Source organism: Eschscholzia californica, unplaced genomic scaffold (assembly GCF_041429995.1).
Source record: "Eschscholzia californica isolate CP2 unplaced genomic scaffold, dmEscCali1.0.p SCAF_4, whole genome shotgun sequence".
NCBI lineage: Eukaryota > Viridiplantae > Streptophyta > Magnoliopsida > Ranunculales > Papaveraceae > Eschscholzia > Eschscholzia californica.
Genome location: NW_028238461.1, coordinates 28,608,751 through 28,625,567, shown reverse-complemented (window position 1 = coordinate 28,625,567; position 16,817 = coordinate 28,608,751). Strand labels below are relative to the sequence as shown.

At 38.4% G+C, this 16,817-nt stretch overlaps 1 protein-coding gene across 1 annotated transcript; it reads right to left on the bottom strand.

Annotated features, from left to right (window-relative positions):
* Positions 1–2,083: 2,083 nt before the first annotated feature.
* LOC147544012 (monooxygenase 3-like) lies at positions 2,084–9,575 on the bottom strand. The gene is made up of 5 exons (XM_086634705.1): positions 9,070–9,575; positions 4,873–4,947; positions 4,529–4,724; positions 3,375–3,603; positions 2,084–2,779 (listed from the first exon to the last, which is right to left on the bottom strand). The coding sequence occupies exons 1-5, from the start codon at positions 9,294–9,296 to the stop codon at positions 2,241–2,243; spliced, it is 1,266 nt and encodes a 421-aa protein (XP_086490831.1). The 5' UTR covers positions 9,297–9,575; the 3' UTR covers positions 2,084–2,240.
* Between the last annotated feature and the right edge of the window lie 7,242 nt (positions 9,576–16,817).

Genomic DNA, 16,817 nt, shown 5'->3' with positions numbered 1-16,817 from the left:
GCGGTGATAAGGAATTAAAGAACCAAAGCAAGTTATTTATAGTGGAAGAAGATGACCAATGGACTTCTTGAAAACAAACAAGGGTCATTAAAGACAAAGACCAAACATATCCCGGGAACACGCAAAGGAATGATGGCGGATACACACAGCCCAAGATCGATCAGGTCTGATAGAATGACAGCAGATTTCAAGGTAACGCATTTTATCCCCCAATAGCAAGGCTCCACGCATCTTTGCGTGAGGGAACGAACTACCGTATGCAATAACCCAGAAGATCAACGCTGGAAGGGCATGATCAGAGGATCAAATCTATGACGTCACAAAATTACCCATGGAAAAGATTGGTTACTTCCGCAGAAGACGAGACGTGGCTCGGGAGAACAAACCACATGTCAAGACAAAACATAGCTGGGATGGCTCTGGAAAAAATAGAGCTCCAGGAGAGAGGATCTCCATTTAGCAGAAACCAATCAGCTCTGGAATATCGACAAAGAGACCGAGCGCTGCGAAACGGCCTAGGTCCAGGTAAGACCCAAAGAGTTTTACGAGACAGCTCTGGGACAGGTATTACTCTCAACATTAGGCCTTCAAATAAAGTAAAAAACACACGAGTTACTTCTACTCCTTAGTCTCCTTACTTTCAACTAAGGAGTGGCGGGACTCATGATGATGCATAAAATGTCCAGACGTTGACTAACGTCAAAAGAGTCAAGATCAAACCTGAAGTCTCTTGGAACGACTCGGCTTAAGGCAGCAGGACAGCTAAACACCTTATGGTCCACCATACGTTCCCCTAACTGGGAGGTCGGCCGGAAGAAATCAGCTCTGCACTAAACTCCCGTGGCATGGATAGATCAGCCCTGGGATTTTAAAAGGAATAAGGGGGGTCTTCACAGATTCAGCCCATATCTTACGCCCAGAACTGGGGAGATATCAGCGTTGCGCGACCTAAATGACTTAATCCCGGACTTTCCAGAAAGATCTCAATCAGCCACACATCTTGAAGTGTTTAAGCCCGATTGGACTCCACGTATCTAGAAGAGGAAACTTCTCCTTTAAAGTCTATCACTCCGGCAAGATATATACAAAGTATCCTTGAACTTAGGAACTTTCACTTATCAAAGATCCGAGATAGACTCGAAGAGAAACCCTAGATACGCAAAAAAGGTAACTTCTCTTAAGGTTCGACGGCCACCGCCTCACCACCGCCACTAATCACAGTCGGTCTAACTTCGCCTATAAAAGGCCCCCCACTTCGTCATTCACAGAACACGATCTCTTCATTATAGAAAAGATCACCCTATACTCAGAGTTCTCAGAACTCGGCCCCCAAAAGGACCGATCAATATTCATTCTTTTACTGCAAAGAGCACCCTGACTGTCTTGAGCGTCGGAGCGGTTTTCGAACCCTTTGCAGGTTTTCCCCCCTCGGGAACAGACGAACGGTAACAAGGAACAAGGAGCAAGGAGCTGGAGCAAAGGAGCTAGGAGCTGGAGCTGGAGCTGGAGCAAAGGAGCAAAGCAGAGCAGAGAAGCAGAGCAGAGAAGCGGAGCTGAACAGAGGAATCTCTCCTCTTCAAACAGAATATACCATCATAACGGAGGCTGTCATGCATCAACTCCCTTTTTCATGCTGATTTAACCGGGAGCCAATTTTCGACATCAACAGTGTATATGATTACCTTGACTAAACCCTAAACTTATATTGTAATGCACAGTAGCCGCAGGCTGTTAATCAATAGGAACTGATCAACGACGTATCGCCTCATGGGTGCTCCTCCTCTTCATTTACTCAGCTAAAGGTGTGTGTGCCCATGTCTTGGGGCACCTCCCGTGTACTCGGATAAAAATGAATAAAAAACCTTTGGTGCTATTTGTTTTTCAAATATTTCAGATCTGAAATCTAAATTGGATCTCAATTCAAATTTCAGATGTTTGTTTTTTTCCTTAAAATATGAATAGGGGTATAAATGTAATTTTCTTTACTTAAGATCTAATGATTCCGATTTGGAAAACAAACATCCTACTTGTAAATTAATTCAGCCCATTCAGATTCAGACACAAATAAAAAACAAACATCACCTCAGTAAAATAGTCAAGATAAGCCATATTTGATAAACATTTTACATATTGAAGTACTTATTGTATAAGCTTTAAATCTTTCTCCCATATAAATGTCGAAAAAAAAAACAAATTCAGTTATTCTAACCGTAACCATCTTCATCTCCTGAAGAGAATTTCTACATCGTAGGTAACTTTCCACAATCATAATAAACAAATCTGGCAATCCTAGGTAAAAACTTATAGAATAATGAATCTCTAATGAACTTCATAAACCATCCTCCTCCCGATCCCCCACCTTCTTGGACCCATCCTGAAAGATATGATGCACCAATTAGACTTGCAGTCCTCCATTTCCTTTCCTGGACATACAACTTCAGTTCTCTTTCTACATCATCACATAGTATCTTCCCTTCATTTTTTATGAATGAATTGCCAATATGACGACCCAAGATGACTGCATCCTCTAACGAAGAACAACCACCTTGACCTAAATCTGGTGTCATTGGATGCATTGCATCACCTGCGACTACTATCGTTCCTTTTGAAACTTGTCCAAATATAACATCCCATGGGTATCTGAACATTAATGGAGCCCATGTTAATGTGGACAACTCAGAGTGCTTTATTACTTCATGGAGGATTGCAGGAAAGCGAGCCAAGTCCTCTAACACGTTCTTTTGTATCAATTTAGGGTCACCTGATGCCATCTCTTCATCTGAAATTTAAAGTTGATCATGCCTCAGCACGGAAATTCAGTATGTTTCATAAATTCAAATGCAAGTATCTGATATTCTAGCTTTAAATCAAAAGACATGCTATTTATGTTTAAAAACGTATATATCTAATTTAGAAGTTTTGGGTTGTAGATTCAAATTACTGTCATCTGGCCTGAGGAAGTACATGTATTGGTGTAACCTTGAGGGTCCCCAAATTATATGGGCACCCCGTAGCCAGCTACACAGTAGAAGGAGAAGAAGAGTTTTCCAACTTATAAATTGTTGTACTTTAAATTTGTTAAGTCTAGAATTTTCCTTCCGTGTAAACCCTAATGTAACTTTATGTATATTCATAACCACAGATCAATAAAATTGCCCTTGTCCCAATATTGTTTTTCTCTAGTTTGTTCTTGATTTTGAGATTGATAATTTCACATGGTAAAAATGAACTATGTAAATGAAAATCTAAGTAACATATTTCTAAGTACACATAAAATATCGGTTTAATCAATGTCAAGATGAAGATCACGATGGGTAACAGTAGTAGGAAGAGGGGGTAGGTTGCGAAGTGGAGGGGGAAGAGAGATGTCTTACTTGTGTTAAGGATAGATTGGTAAGTAAAGAACCAATATATTTCTTTATCGTTGAGAGGAACGATACCAGAGCGACGTCCCTGATCTATAAACTGCTGGAGTTGTTTCATTCCATGTCCTTTTGGAAATACTGCTAACCCACGCACTGCAGAGCGACCTGAGTGAACTGGATTTTTCAGTCCCAACCACTTCCCTACCACAGAGTGTACTCCATCACACCCTATCAAAACCTACAAGCATCGCAACCATAAAATATGAATGAAAATTTGGCTCAAGTCTACTTTATAGATAAAAAAAAAACTAAACAATCCAAAGGTTGCAATCAAAAACCCGAATCCAACTTGTCAAATAATGGCATTAAGTTTAAATCCACGTGGGTGAAAACACTTACCCTGATGAGAATCGAGAAAATCCCATTTCTATTGCTTAAGGTCATAAAATAGTAAGCTCGAATTTGGTTTCTTTGGTTAAAAATGATTTCAGTTATGTAGTTATTGATGACTTTTAGATTTCAAAGAAAATGGAATAGACTGAAGATCATCTTTCAATCCCTTCAATTTTGTGGTCATTATTTCAATCAATATATTGGATTAAAGAACCATGTTGTGGACAAGGGAGCTAAAACTACCGTCCATCGCTACCCATGTTGGAAGCAACTGAGATACCATACAGTTAAATTTCTCGTATTTCATCATTTATCTACTTATCGATGATAGGTGGTACACAAATCGCCATCACCAGTCAGCTGCTGGTACTGGTGTTGTCACCTTATTAGGAAGGAGCTTGCCATGTCATAAGACTCTGGATCTACGACATGACCGCTTCACCGATGTTTATCTTCGCGGAAACCGGCTTTCGTATGTCTTCGCTATACTTGTCTTATTGATGTTTATCTTCGCGGAATATGCTTATTTGAGTAATTAATTTACCTACACTGAAAGTAGTCCTGCAGGGACTAAGGTTATCCCAAGCAGTAAGATAATACACTCAATCTACTGTAACCAATTCGTTCAGAGATGGGCTTTATAAGAGAGGAGCATCTATGGTATAGGTCAGGTAACCATGTGCACGGTTTATTCATATCTATGCTTGGGTCACCAGCAAAAAGAAAAGAAGATCAATGTAGAGATATATATAAGAGATTCGTTTTTGCACCTTAGCAAGGATGGTTGTTCCATCTTCCAAATGTAGGATAACATTGGACGAACCCGAGGGTGTAGTTTGTGTATGGGCCTCAATGGATTTCAGCTTTGAAGAGAAACGGATTGTACCTGCAGGTAATTCTTCTGCTAAAGCTTCAAGCAATGCTCTCCTATGCACAGTCCTTGGCCCGTATGCGAGCCATTTATTTCTGGATTGTTGACATAGATGTACCTAAGTTTATCTAGAGAACAACAGTAACATATATATGTGATTGCACACACACACACACTTATATATATATATATATATATATATATATATATATACCATGGCCATCATTAAGAATTCAAACTTACACTTCTGCAGGTTGAGAACTTGGAATGAAGGAAGCCTCTCGAGTGACTCCATTTGCAACATTAGTGACATATCCTCTTGGAAATAGTATTAACAACAAAATAGATTTAGAATATGGATGGTAATTTAAAAGCAAACATTAGCTTAATTAGTGATTTAGAGTTTTAGAAAGAGTAACTCCACTGTGAGCATGAGATAAAGCTCAGTAGTCAGTAATAGCTAGACTGTTGATTATACTAAGGCCCCATTTGTTTTTTGTCAGTGTCTAAGTCCGACTAGATTGAATCTGGATCGTCTTAGTCAGGGGAACTATAGTCGTTTAAGGTTATTTTAGACAATGACTTCTTAATTAAAACCTATCAAATAGACAAAATATCACCCAATTTGACCATTCAGACGAGTTAAACAAAAACATTCTTCAATCTTTTTCCTAAACTGTAACATTCCTAAATCTTACTCGAGCCATATATTCGATTTAAAGAAAAACAACCACCACTAATGTAATGATTACCATGTATCAATAAGGGAAAAAAAGGTCAAAAGTTTGAAAATCGTTAATGATTAACTGAGTCATGAACCAGTTGTAAGACTTAGAATAGTAATCATATTAATTGGATGCTACAGATGAGGTGGAAAGGCAAAACAGAATCTTGTTGAAAAATTGTTGTAATTGTGTTGTATAATAGTTTTTTTGTAACCAGATTATAGAGAAACTATGATCAATTTTAGGCTCATAATCCATCGATTTAAATAATACCGAAAGCCAAAGATACGCATGTCAAGAGTGCACTTTACAGCACACTTCGCCAAAACCTAAACTAAGTTGTCAGTAAAGGAGTTTTTTATGCGCTCTATGATGCACTGACTTTGTGGCAGTACGAGGTTCCAACTTAGAGGGAAGAAAAACATTCAGACCACAAAATTTATAACCAAAACTTCTCAGAGAAGAAAAATCTATTTTGAGGGAGGTTATGACTTACACTCAATTAAAATTAAATTTTGGAAGAAAATCTTTATCCCATCAACAAGCTTTTAATCTCATTAAAACAAACTATTAGAGAAAGTGTCTCTTACGCGGGTCGATGTCTATCCCGGTTTGCGCCCCGAAAAACAAATTTAAGGGGTTGTTATCAATGTAAAGGGTGTATCTTATTTGCAGTTTTGGGGAGAGCGTTAAAGGCCGGTGAGTGTTGGGTTTTAGCGCTACAAACACAAAAAACCCTTCAGAAATATCTATAATCTTATTCTTCATTCGTGGTGAAAATCATTGTGCTATTGTTTACGTGGAGTAGGTCTCATGATATCAACCGAACCACGTAGATCTTTTACTTTTATGTGGTTGTTTACTTCCACTGCTGCTTTTCCTTGTTTGTTTGTTCATCATGATAACAAATTACTACTTGGATATGTGGATTCAGATTTCTCAGGAGATAGGCTATAATACATTCAGTCTTTCTGGAAGCGCTATAAGATGGAGAGCAATGCTACTTTCACTAGTTGCATTGCCTACAATTGAAGTAGAATACACGAGAGCAACAAAGGCAGTGAAGGAAGTAATATGGTTAAGGCTGATTTCTGTTTGAAGGAGGAGGTGACTAATGTCTATTACAATAACCAGAATGCAATTTACTAGACCAAAAATCAAATGTATCACGAGAGGACTAAAGACATTGATGTTATGTATCATTCTGTCAAGGATGTGATGAAAGAAAATAAGATCATAGTGAAGAAGATAGCCAGAAAAGAAAATATAATTCATATGTTAACCGCGGTAGTTAGTACTTTCAAGCTTAACTTTTGTTTAGACTTGATAGGAATCTACAAATGTTGACGGTCGTTGAGAGAAAGCCCTTATAGGGCGCCGGTGAGAGGTGTTGATTTTGGATGAAACATTGTGATACACTCAAATCAAGGTGGAGAATTATTCAAAGTGCCATGTATAGAGGTCGATCCCTAACCCGATTTTGCGACCCAAAAACCGTTCTAAGGTCCAAAAATGTTGACCTGACCTGTTTACTTCTGTTTGTCTTAATCTTATATGGTTTTGTTATCAATGTAAAAAGTGTATTGTATTTTCTGTTTTGGGAAGAGACTTAGAGGCCGCTGAATGCTAGGGTTTTTCGTTAGCTACAAATACTAAGAACCTTGGTGAAATCTCTATATTCTTGTTATTTGTTCATAGTTAAAATCATCGTACTATTGTTCACCAGGAGTAGGTCTCATCAACCCAATCATGTACATCTCTTTGTGTTTATGTGATTATTTACTTTTATTATTGCTTTTCTTGGTTTTCTTATTCTTCGTCATAACATGACACTCCGACAATTTGAACCACCAAAAATAATTTGTTCTCGATTAATTATATGAGATAAGTAATGAGGTGACCTACTTGCATCTATGTTTGTTCACGAGTCTTAACGAAAATATTTCATGGATTGTTCTTGGATGAGAGTAAATGCTTCACTAGTATTGTTGTTTTCTAGGTTGGGTTCGAGTTTACATTCCCTCTGTTTTACTCTCTTAAAAGAGACTCTTTGTTTGTTTTTGCAGTAGAATACCCTTGTCTAACTTAACAGAGAGATAAATGATTGGTTAGTACTGACTAACAGTAGACCCTTCATTTGGAATTAACCGAGATAGACGGAAAAATAGTTTAGTCAGGACGAGAATTAATTTTCTTTTTTTTAAGACATTTTACGCCCCTGTAACAGTTGAGTGTATATCCACAATCCAACCACGTTTTTCTTTCGGGGTTATGATGGTACTTCACAGTTCTGAAAGGGTGAACCTTGCTAAGCAATATGACCTCCTTGACTTCTTCTGAATTCTCTTTCCTGACTTGGGTTCTAGAAACACTAGAACGCTCCTGACTTCTGAATTTTGTTCAAGAAAAATAGGATGCTCCTGACTTCGGACTTGGGTTCTAGATAACTAGGTTTCTCTTAACTTGATATATTACACGAACTAGAATCCTCCTCACGTTCCCAATATAGGTGTTCTTTTAGATTTTGTAGAATGCCCCTGACTTTCTCCATAGAGTTGATATCCTAGACACACTAGATAGTGAAATTCTCAAGGCTGAATACACTAGAGAAAACAGATGATTTTGGAGTTGTTTTGGGTCTTATTTATATGTATCGAATAGACACATAATCTAGGGACACATCTGTTTCTTTTTAGGGGGAGCTATTGGAAAAGTGTGACTTTTCTTTTATTCCAAGTCGGCTGCGATCTGGAGCATTCAGTCTGGCTTAAAACGCAGAGGGGACACAATCCCATGGATTTGTCCCGAATCCGCCCGAGAAAAGAAAAAAAAGAGGTTGTTGGATGAGATCTAGACTTATCCCACACCACATGCCTGACTTAAGCAGAATGCGAACTCTTCGATTTCATAGCTTTGGTGCTCCTGGTAAGCGTTCCCACAAGATCACAACACGTGCATAGTGCGACGGTTGGATCTTCTTCTTTAGGGAGGGTGGAACCGCCAGCCGTCCAATGTGGATTTCCTAGCTTTGCCGAAATAACCCCCCAACCAATTCCTTTTTGTCGTTTTAGTCCCTAAAGTGACGAAATTTCGTCCAAACCGTAAACTTGGATATCTCATTCATCCGGAATCGGATTTATTAGATTCTTAGCTCTATCTTTAACAGCTCGACGGGACGAACGCAATGGCTTCCTATGTTTTTTAAAGTTGATGTGTCAGACTGAACCAAAATCAGCTCCAATTCCAACACCTATCACAATCACATATTTCTTTTTAATATTATCTGACCTGTATAAACTATTCTAAAGTTCTCTAATCTAGTTGCATTCAGTCATCGATTCTACATCAAACATTTTAAAAAGGTTAAGATGAGAAAACTACTCTTACAAAGGAGTTCTCTTGGATTATCGAAGATTAAATGTTTATGAGCAGTAGATTCGCCATAGCACTGTATAACTAAGAAGTCAATTAAGAAAGAACAGTTAAATCTGGGAATATTTGAATAAGAACTCCCCGTTCCAATTGATCCCCTTCCTATCAATCCCTTTTATCATAAATTTCACTGTTAATATTCAGACCAATTTTTACCTAGACAATTTGTTTTCCCAATCAATCTCTGTTGGCAAATTAAATCTAGAATGAAATATGGCTATTAATCATCCAAACAAAATTCAAACAAACAAATCAAAAAAAGAGAGAGAGAGAGAAGAATTACTTTTGGAGAGGAGAGTAAATGGAGGAGAGCTTGTGAGAAACGCCAAGTGAATCAAGAGCTATCCAAGCGTTGGGGAAGAGGGTAAGAGCAGAACCAGTGACTCTGAGCACATCCGATCTTTCCAACACCAAAGACTTTACTCCTACCTTCTTTAGAGCTAAGGCTGTAGCAAGACCTGCCACTCCACCTCCTACTATCACCACTTCTTCACTCCTATCTACTTCCATCTATGACTTACTTGGAAATATACTTATTCTTGCTACTTCTTTACTTCCACTCTCTTATAATTCTGTCTGTGTTGGCTTCGTTTTTATAATGCGGAATTGGGGAATTACTGGTCATGATGTGGTACTGCTGAGATAGTTGGTGAAAGCAACTTTTGTTCTTTTCTTTATCTTGTTCAAACTAGACGGCTAGTTCTTGAAATGCCAAACAGTGAATCACTGGTCTTCATGATGATTCACCTTCTCATGTCTTTTTCTTTTTTTTCTTTTCTTTTTCATTTTAGAATACTCAAATGGCTCTCTAATTTATGACTAGCTTCCCGCCTAGCTCTCTAGTTCATCAAAAATACTGAGATGACTCTTTTTCGCCGTTACCCACATCTTTAAAGTCGGACTTTTCATTCCAATTTTACCCCTCCATGTTAACGCTATTAGAAAAACTTAGAACTTGTATTGATGATAGTTACAGTTACAAATATATAGAGGAGACGGTTAGAAGTTTGTTAGATAGTAGTTAGGTTATTATGAGCTTAGAATTTAGTGTGACATGCCACACTAAATATGATACAACACAACCTTTCTAAACATATTAATCTAACACTCTTGTTACACTTTGATTAATCTAACACTCCATTAACACTATGACTACTACCCCCCCCCCCCCCCCCCCCCCTCAAGATGAAAGGGACTGAAAAGAACTTTGAGCTTGGTCTTCAACTCTCGAAGCTTGGGAGATGCAAGAGCATCAGCAGGTTTGGCAAAAGATTTGATATAGGCTACCTTGATTCGACCAGAAGAGACCAACTCTCTTATAAAATGAAAATCAATAGCCAAATGGTTTTTTAGTGGAACCCTAGATTAGAGGCCAATGAGAGAGCTGCAATGTTATCACGCCATAAAGATGGAGGAGTTGGAAAAAACACATGAAGATCCTAAAGAAGTACACACCCAAATAGATTCTACTGCACATTGAGCTAAGCTCCTACATTCTATATGTGGATGATCGAGCAACAATAGATTGCTTTTTTGCTGACCAAGTTGCTGATGTCCAAAAATGGTCTTCCGTTATATCAACATGAAACATGGACTTGATGCATGACAACGTCCGTTATATCGAATATTCTGGTAAGTGGATTGAGATTCTTTTCGTCTATTCCTTGCTTCAGCTCTGGTTCCTTGCTCCTACTCCTACTCATTGCTCCAACTCCTTGATTCCTGGGGGGAAACTTACAAAAGATTTGAAAATCGCTCTGACGCTCAAGACAGTTAGGTTGCTCTTTGCAGTAAAAGATTGAATATTGATTTAACCTTTTGGGGGCGAGTTATGGGAACTCTGTATTTCTTGGATGTGTGTTCATGTCTTGTGGAAGACGATGGGGGCCCTTTTATAAGCTGAAGTAGACCGACTGTGATTAGACGATTGATGCACCCGAAAAGGTTGCACACCCAAGCGGAGGTATCAAGTAGTAACCGGTAAAACTGGAGTCGATCCAAGGATAGGAGGGTAACTCGGATATCGAATGATCTACTCCACCGGTCTCGGTGTCACTAGCTAACTTAAAATAAATCGGAACGCACCATTAGTCGAGTTCCTCGAATTTAGACTTAAGGTCCATAATGTGACATGGGATGCCAACAAAAGTATCTCCCGAATTATCATGCATATATAATTCTTAGCTTTTAAATATTATATGAATGCATGTGATGTTAATGCGGGAAACTAGTATGGCCATAGAAATTGTTTCTTTTATTCTTGTTTTAAGCACGAATAGGTGCAAATTTGTAATTAATTTTAATTTCAAGTTTATACGATCTGCGAATCGTTAAAGTCTTGTAATTAGAGTTTAGAGTCTATGAGTCCATTGAAGAAGCTTGAGGATGAGATCCAAAGGCCAGTGGGAGAAATCAATGGAGGTTCAAAGATGGCGATCTAAGGCGAACCAAAGATGAAACAAGAAGAAACCAAAGGAGATTAGATCGTCTAGGTTAGGGGCCATACTGGATTCATGTCTGCTTGATTTACTTTCTCGCGCGCATTTGCTTACTTATTTACGCTTTATGTCGTGCATGTTAGTTAGGCTAAGGAGTTCACTATAACACATGCCAGACTAGCGTAAAAGTCCCTTAAAGTAATTTTGAGTGAAGTGCCTATCCAGATTAAGACACTCGCTGCGCCCTTGTTCGTGATGGTGGGTCTGCCTCCGCAGAGTGCCATCTCTACCTCGGGACAATGCGGGTAGGCCTATGGCGGAGGCCTACACGTCTAAATGGTTCCACTCAACGAAATCAACAAAAGAGTTTTGGATACTCGAGGCAAAAGGATAGATTAGTGATTCATTAATGAAATCTATCAAACGAGAGTCATAAGGGTATGATTAGTGAAGTAGTTCGCTCACCTGGAACGACAGAGTCGAGGGCAGGGCCCTAGTCCGGTTTACTCCGAAGAACTGAGATCTTGGAATCACGTTATTCAATCGGGGACGGTTTTATATTGAATAATGTGGGAAAACTGAAGTATTTCAAAAACGATATCGGGTTTAAAACTTTGCAATTCTTTTATGTAGTTATAAGATGACGCAGGGTAACGGGTTCAACCTTGAATCACACCTAAGGGAGGTACTGAACAATCCTATCAATGAAGGAAAGAATCAAGAGATACTTCGAAGATTGGATGGAGAGTTTGAAAACGATTTAGATGTCTCAGACTATCCAATTGCGGAATTGGATGCTATTTCGACTACTGAAGAAGTAGAGCATCAAAAGGATAACCGAAAGAGGGCAGAACCAGAATCAATAACGTCTTGGATATTATCATCTATGGAGGCCACTCTTGATGAGAAACCTCTTAACATGGAAGTCCCAACTATGACTCAACAAACTGAGGAGCCGATTCGAAGAAAGTCGAGATTGGAGAGGTTTGATACTTTCGAGAAATTGTTCGGTTTGCGCCTCGAGGAAGGAAAACCAATAGTCCTCATGTTCGGAAAATGATAGAACTCTTTGCTAAACTAGAAGAGCTGGGTTCTCCTATTAGCCAAGTGGCGGCTAACGATATAATCCTCTGTTCACTTCATAAAGCGTTCAATCTATTTCGGATGAACTATGGTATGAATGGAACAAGCCCGTGGAGGAGCTTGATGCAATGCTTCAGGTAGCAGAGCAATTTATAGTGAATCTGGAGCCAAAGGATGAGATTCTTGTAGCTCAAGGGAACAAGAGGCAGAAGAAGAAACCTGCGTCAAAAGAAAAAGGCAAAAGGATTGCTAAACCTAAAGACAAAATTTGTCCTTCTAACGCTAGATGTTTCTACTGTGATGGCAGAGGCGATTGGAAAAGAAACTGCCCTAAGTTCTTGGAGGACACGAACAATGGAACAGTAGTTTGTACTTCAGGTTTTGGCAGTTAATTTATCAAATACTGTAGAATTCCCAAATTTGGTATGAGATACCTAAAATGCCCTATTAATGTGAGTGTACAGGTGCAGCTGGGAACTAAGTATTTGGCTAAAGGAGATAAGATCCAAGAGGGAGCAAAAGCCTAGACTGCTAAGGATGCTGAAAGGGATCGGAGTCTTCTTTAGGCACTAATCTAGATTAAGTGTTTTTCTAGTTTTACATCATCTCTGTACTAAGTATTATGGAGAATCAATAAAGAAGTTTATTTCTATATTGAGAAGTTACAAAAGTGTTAAATTAACAAACTATGCCGAAAGATTCTAAACTTGGTTAAACCTACTAAGAGACATGAGACTCTCATAACAGGTTCATTCCAATGACAAAGGGATGAGGGAAGGATGTCCAATATAACCAAGAATGCTTAAGGAAGCATTGAATCGACTGACAAGAAAGAAGGTCTTGAGTCAGAAATAGAGGTTGATCGTCCACGTACTTTTAATCTATCCAATTTGGAGTGTCCAAACGGATAAAAATGAAGAATAAAAATCAAACCCTGACCTCCAAAATCCACTAAGTCTAAACACAGCTTCCCACATATTACCAAAAATCCGTCTAAAAGGTTAAGCCTATGTAAAAACGTTTTACAAGGATACAATAATTAGCTAAAAATCTGACGCAATTTCTTCAGAAGAAATTTGGGCTTTTTCCACAACCGATCAGAAAACAAAGTGTTTGTTGCTCATGATGGTGTTCTTGTAGTAGTTAGCGTAACAAGGTACTAATAATTACAAGAATAAGTGGGAGAAAAGTACAAGTCAATTTAATTCGACCATGAGAAAAGTCATGAGGAGTCATGAGGAACAATCATGCAAATTGTACAGGCCGAATAAGTTCGACCAAGAACAACAAAACTGTTAAAAGACAATAAACCGCAGTTCCTCGCGATAGGAAACAAAAGGTAAAGATGGAATCTAAATACCTACCCGCATATAGCTAATGTGATTCACAGGAGAACTCTCAAGTAGTTGAAAGGTGCTCAAAACGAGAATATCTCAAATAGTTGAGAGTATTCCAAATTGTTGCTCAAAAGCCCTTAAGGTTAAGAGTTCATCTCAAAAACTCAGAAGATTAAGTTTTTTCCTGAAGAGATAAAAGACCTGCGCAGAAACGGAAACCGACTCCAGATTTTGGCATCAAGCCGAAACACAATGGAATCCATATCTCATCAAGCCATGAAGCTTGATAATTTAGTCAACGGAAGACGTAAATTAGTTTTCAATATAAGAAAACTGAGAAGGATGGAAGCATTAGAGTTTCCCAAAACTAGACAAGAAGAATAAGATTCTTCAAGTCCAGTTATGTCCATACACATGCTTCGAGAATCCATCGACGGATTGAAGCACGCAAGAGTTGGAATCTTCGATTCATAGAGGTAATCAGAGTAGTTTGATTCTTGAGGAATGAAGAAAATCTTGAATCACGAAGTTCAAGAAGGTAAGTGGGAGTGACAAACTTTTTAGGTCTGTATGCAGAATACATAAAAGAGATTGAGTACAACATAGAAATGTTGGTAAAATCGTTGGGAACTGACTCAATAAAGGACCACAAACAAAAGAATAAAATGCCATTTTGGGCATCAAAGGTCTATAAGCATAGATCGAAAGATGATAGGATTAAAGAACTTAGTACGCTGACGTTCTTAGAATTCAAATTCGAAAAATCTGAGACTCAGAAAAATCTATAAGAATTTCGACTAAAAAACTCATGACAGAGAGCGTTGCAAGACTCGGACACCGATGAGCAAGCACGCATGAGAGAGACATTTATGTACAAAACATAAAGTCGGTCATGTAGGACATGATTAGCATTTAGACATCTAGAATACCAATGTCGACATCCAAAATCGGATTGGAGAATCCGAGACAATACTCAGAGCATCCTAGAAGGCTGTAGGATGAAGTAGTACAAAGTTGAACAAGTAAGCTTAGCAAACTTCCAGACATGGAAGGAAAGTAGGCTGAAACTGTTTCAAGCCGGGGAACTGTTCCAAATTATACAAAAGAATCAAAGCCTTAATACTAGTAAAGGGTTACTAAAAAATTATGAAGGTTGAACAAAACGATCTTCAAATTAATTGATAATTAGCAAAGTTTATAGGACTACATCCGTAGTCAACTAAACCGTCACCTAAAACAAAGTATGATAATCATACACAAGTCTAAGGCATAAGGTATATTTTGAATAAACCTTGACAAGTAAATTGAGTGGGTAAAAGGAGTTTTACGGAAGAGGATCAAATTTACAAACTCTCGTTATCGGAAATAAATTAGTTATTTCGCAGTCGTCTAAATTTGGTTTAGTATTTAAACGACAGTCCACGGATAATAAAACATTCCGAATAGGTTTGTCAGATACGTGATCTGATGAATGAAATCCTATTAAGTGAACTTGGAATATTTATTATCATCTCCCTAGTCCAGGTCGTCGTATGGACAACAACGACTAAGGAAGACTAGCACGTGAGGTCGATGAGATAGCGTAGTTTCATGGGCTATAGGAATAGGAGTATTCGAATCAACTACGTGGGTGTGTAATGGAGATTATACACTGGATAACCTCAAATGAGATGTACATCACTCGTGATGAACGTCAAACACTTCTCATTGACAAAATTGGAGAGATTCCTCAAAACATGAGTGCTCCACCCATCTTATGTAAAGAATGTCAGACTTTGGTTCCGTTAAACGCCGCGCCGTAAAAGGAGGTTATAAAGGCGGATACAGGGAAGGACATGATAGACATGAAGTTAAGTGGGACGTTCCTTCATCAATGAATTAAGAAAATAGATACTAGTTTCTATTTTCGACTATTTCCTTAATCTTATTCAAAAGGGTCTTTTAGGAAACCAAATTTGAGTGGGACTCTTATCACGGTTCTATATAATGGCCCTTAGGACAGTGAATAAGGTGTGGAATTTCTTTAGGAGCTTTCTTACTCTACAACATCAAGTAGAGAGGAGAAAGTGAGCTCATTCCCAAAAGCTATCAACTAGTCAAATAAATAAGAAGTAGTTCTTCTTATTATCAAACCACCATTGGAGTTCTAGCTAGCTTACAAGGTGGGAGATTAAGTACACCATTCGGTGTCCCAAGTAGAGGTGCTACATTTGGAGCTCATGGTTTTCTCAAAGCGATTGGAAAGGTTCGAGGGAAAACTAGCGATTAAGGTAATCTCTAACTCTTAGTTGATTATTAGTTTATGCATGATGATCTTGGGACCATACTAATGTTAGACATGAAATGTCTAAGAGTCCGCTAGCAACATTAGTAGACCCCACCAATACCCAACACGAACTTCCTAAGTTTTCATCTGATTCTGAAGATATTAATTATTTGGAGGATTTGTCTACCTTGGACAAATGAAAATACGGGTTGGTTTCTTGAGGACCTTGCTGATTTTAATGTTTTTCTTGCAGCTAGTGTGATTTCTTCTCACCCGGGTTTATATTTTTTTATTCACCCGGTTATATTTTGTGATTTCTTCTTTCTTGATTTTCATTTGTCCTGAAGAAACGGGTTAGAACCGACGATCAGTCATCTTCTTCTTGTGTCAAGAGGCCTTGTACCAAATCAATGGTTGATCGGAGTCTTAGGTTGTGGAGTCACCTACTAGTGTTGTGTGCGGATAACTTGACATCTAATGTCAAACACTAGTATTCTCAGGATCATCATGCATGAGCTAATAATCAACTAAGAGTTAGAGATTACCTTAATCGTTATTTTCTCTCGAACCTGTCCAATCGCATACATAGACCAAGAGCTGCAATTGTAGCTCCTCTACTTGGGACATCGAATGGTCTACTGAATCTCCCACCTTGTAAGCTAGCTGGAACTCCAATGGTGGTTTGATAAGAAGAACTCATTCTTCTTTATTGACTAGTTGATAGCTTTTGGGAATTAGCTCACTTTTTCTTCTCTACTTGATGTGGTAGAGTAAGAAAGCTCTTAGAGAAATTTGACACCTTATTCAAGTCCCTAAGAACCTTATGTAGAGTTCTAAGGTAGGGTTCAACCCTAATTAGATTCCTAAAAAGTCTTTTTTGAATAAGATTAAGGAAATAGTTGAAAAT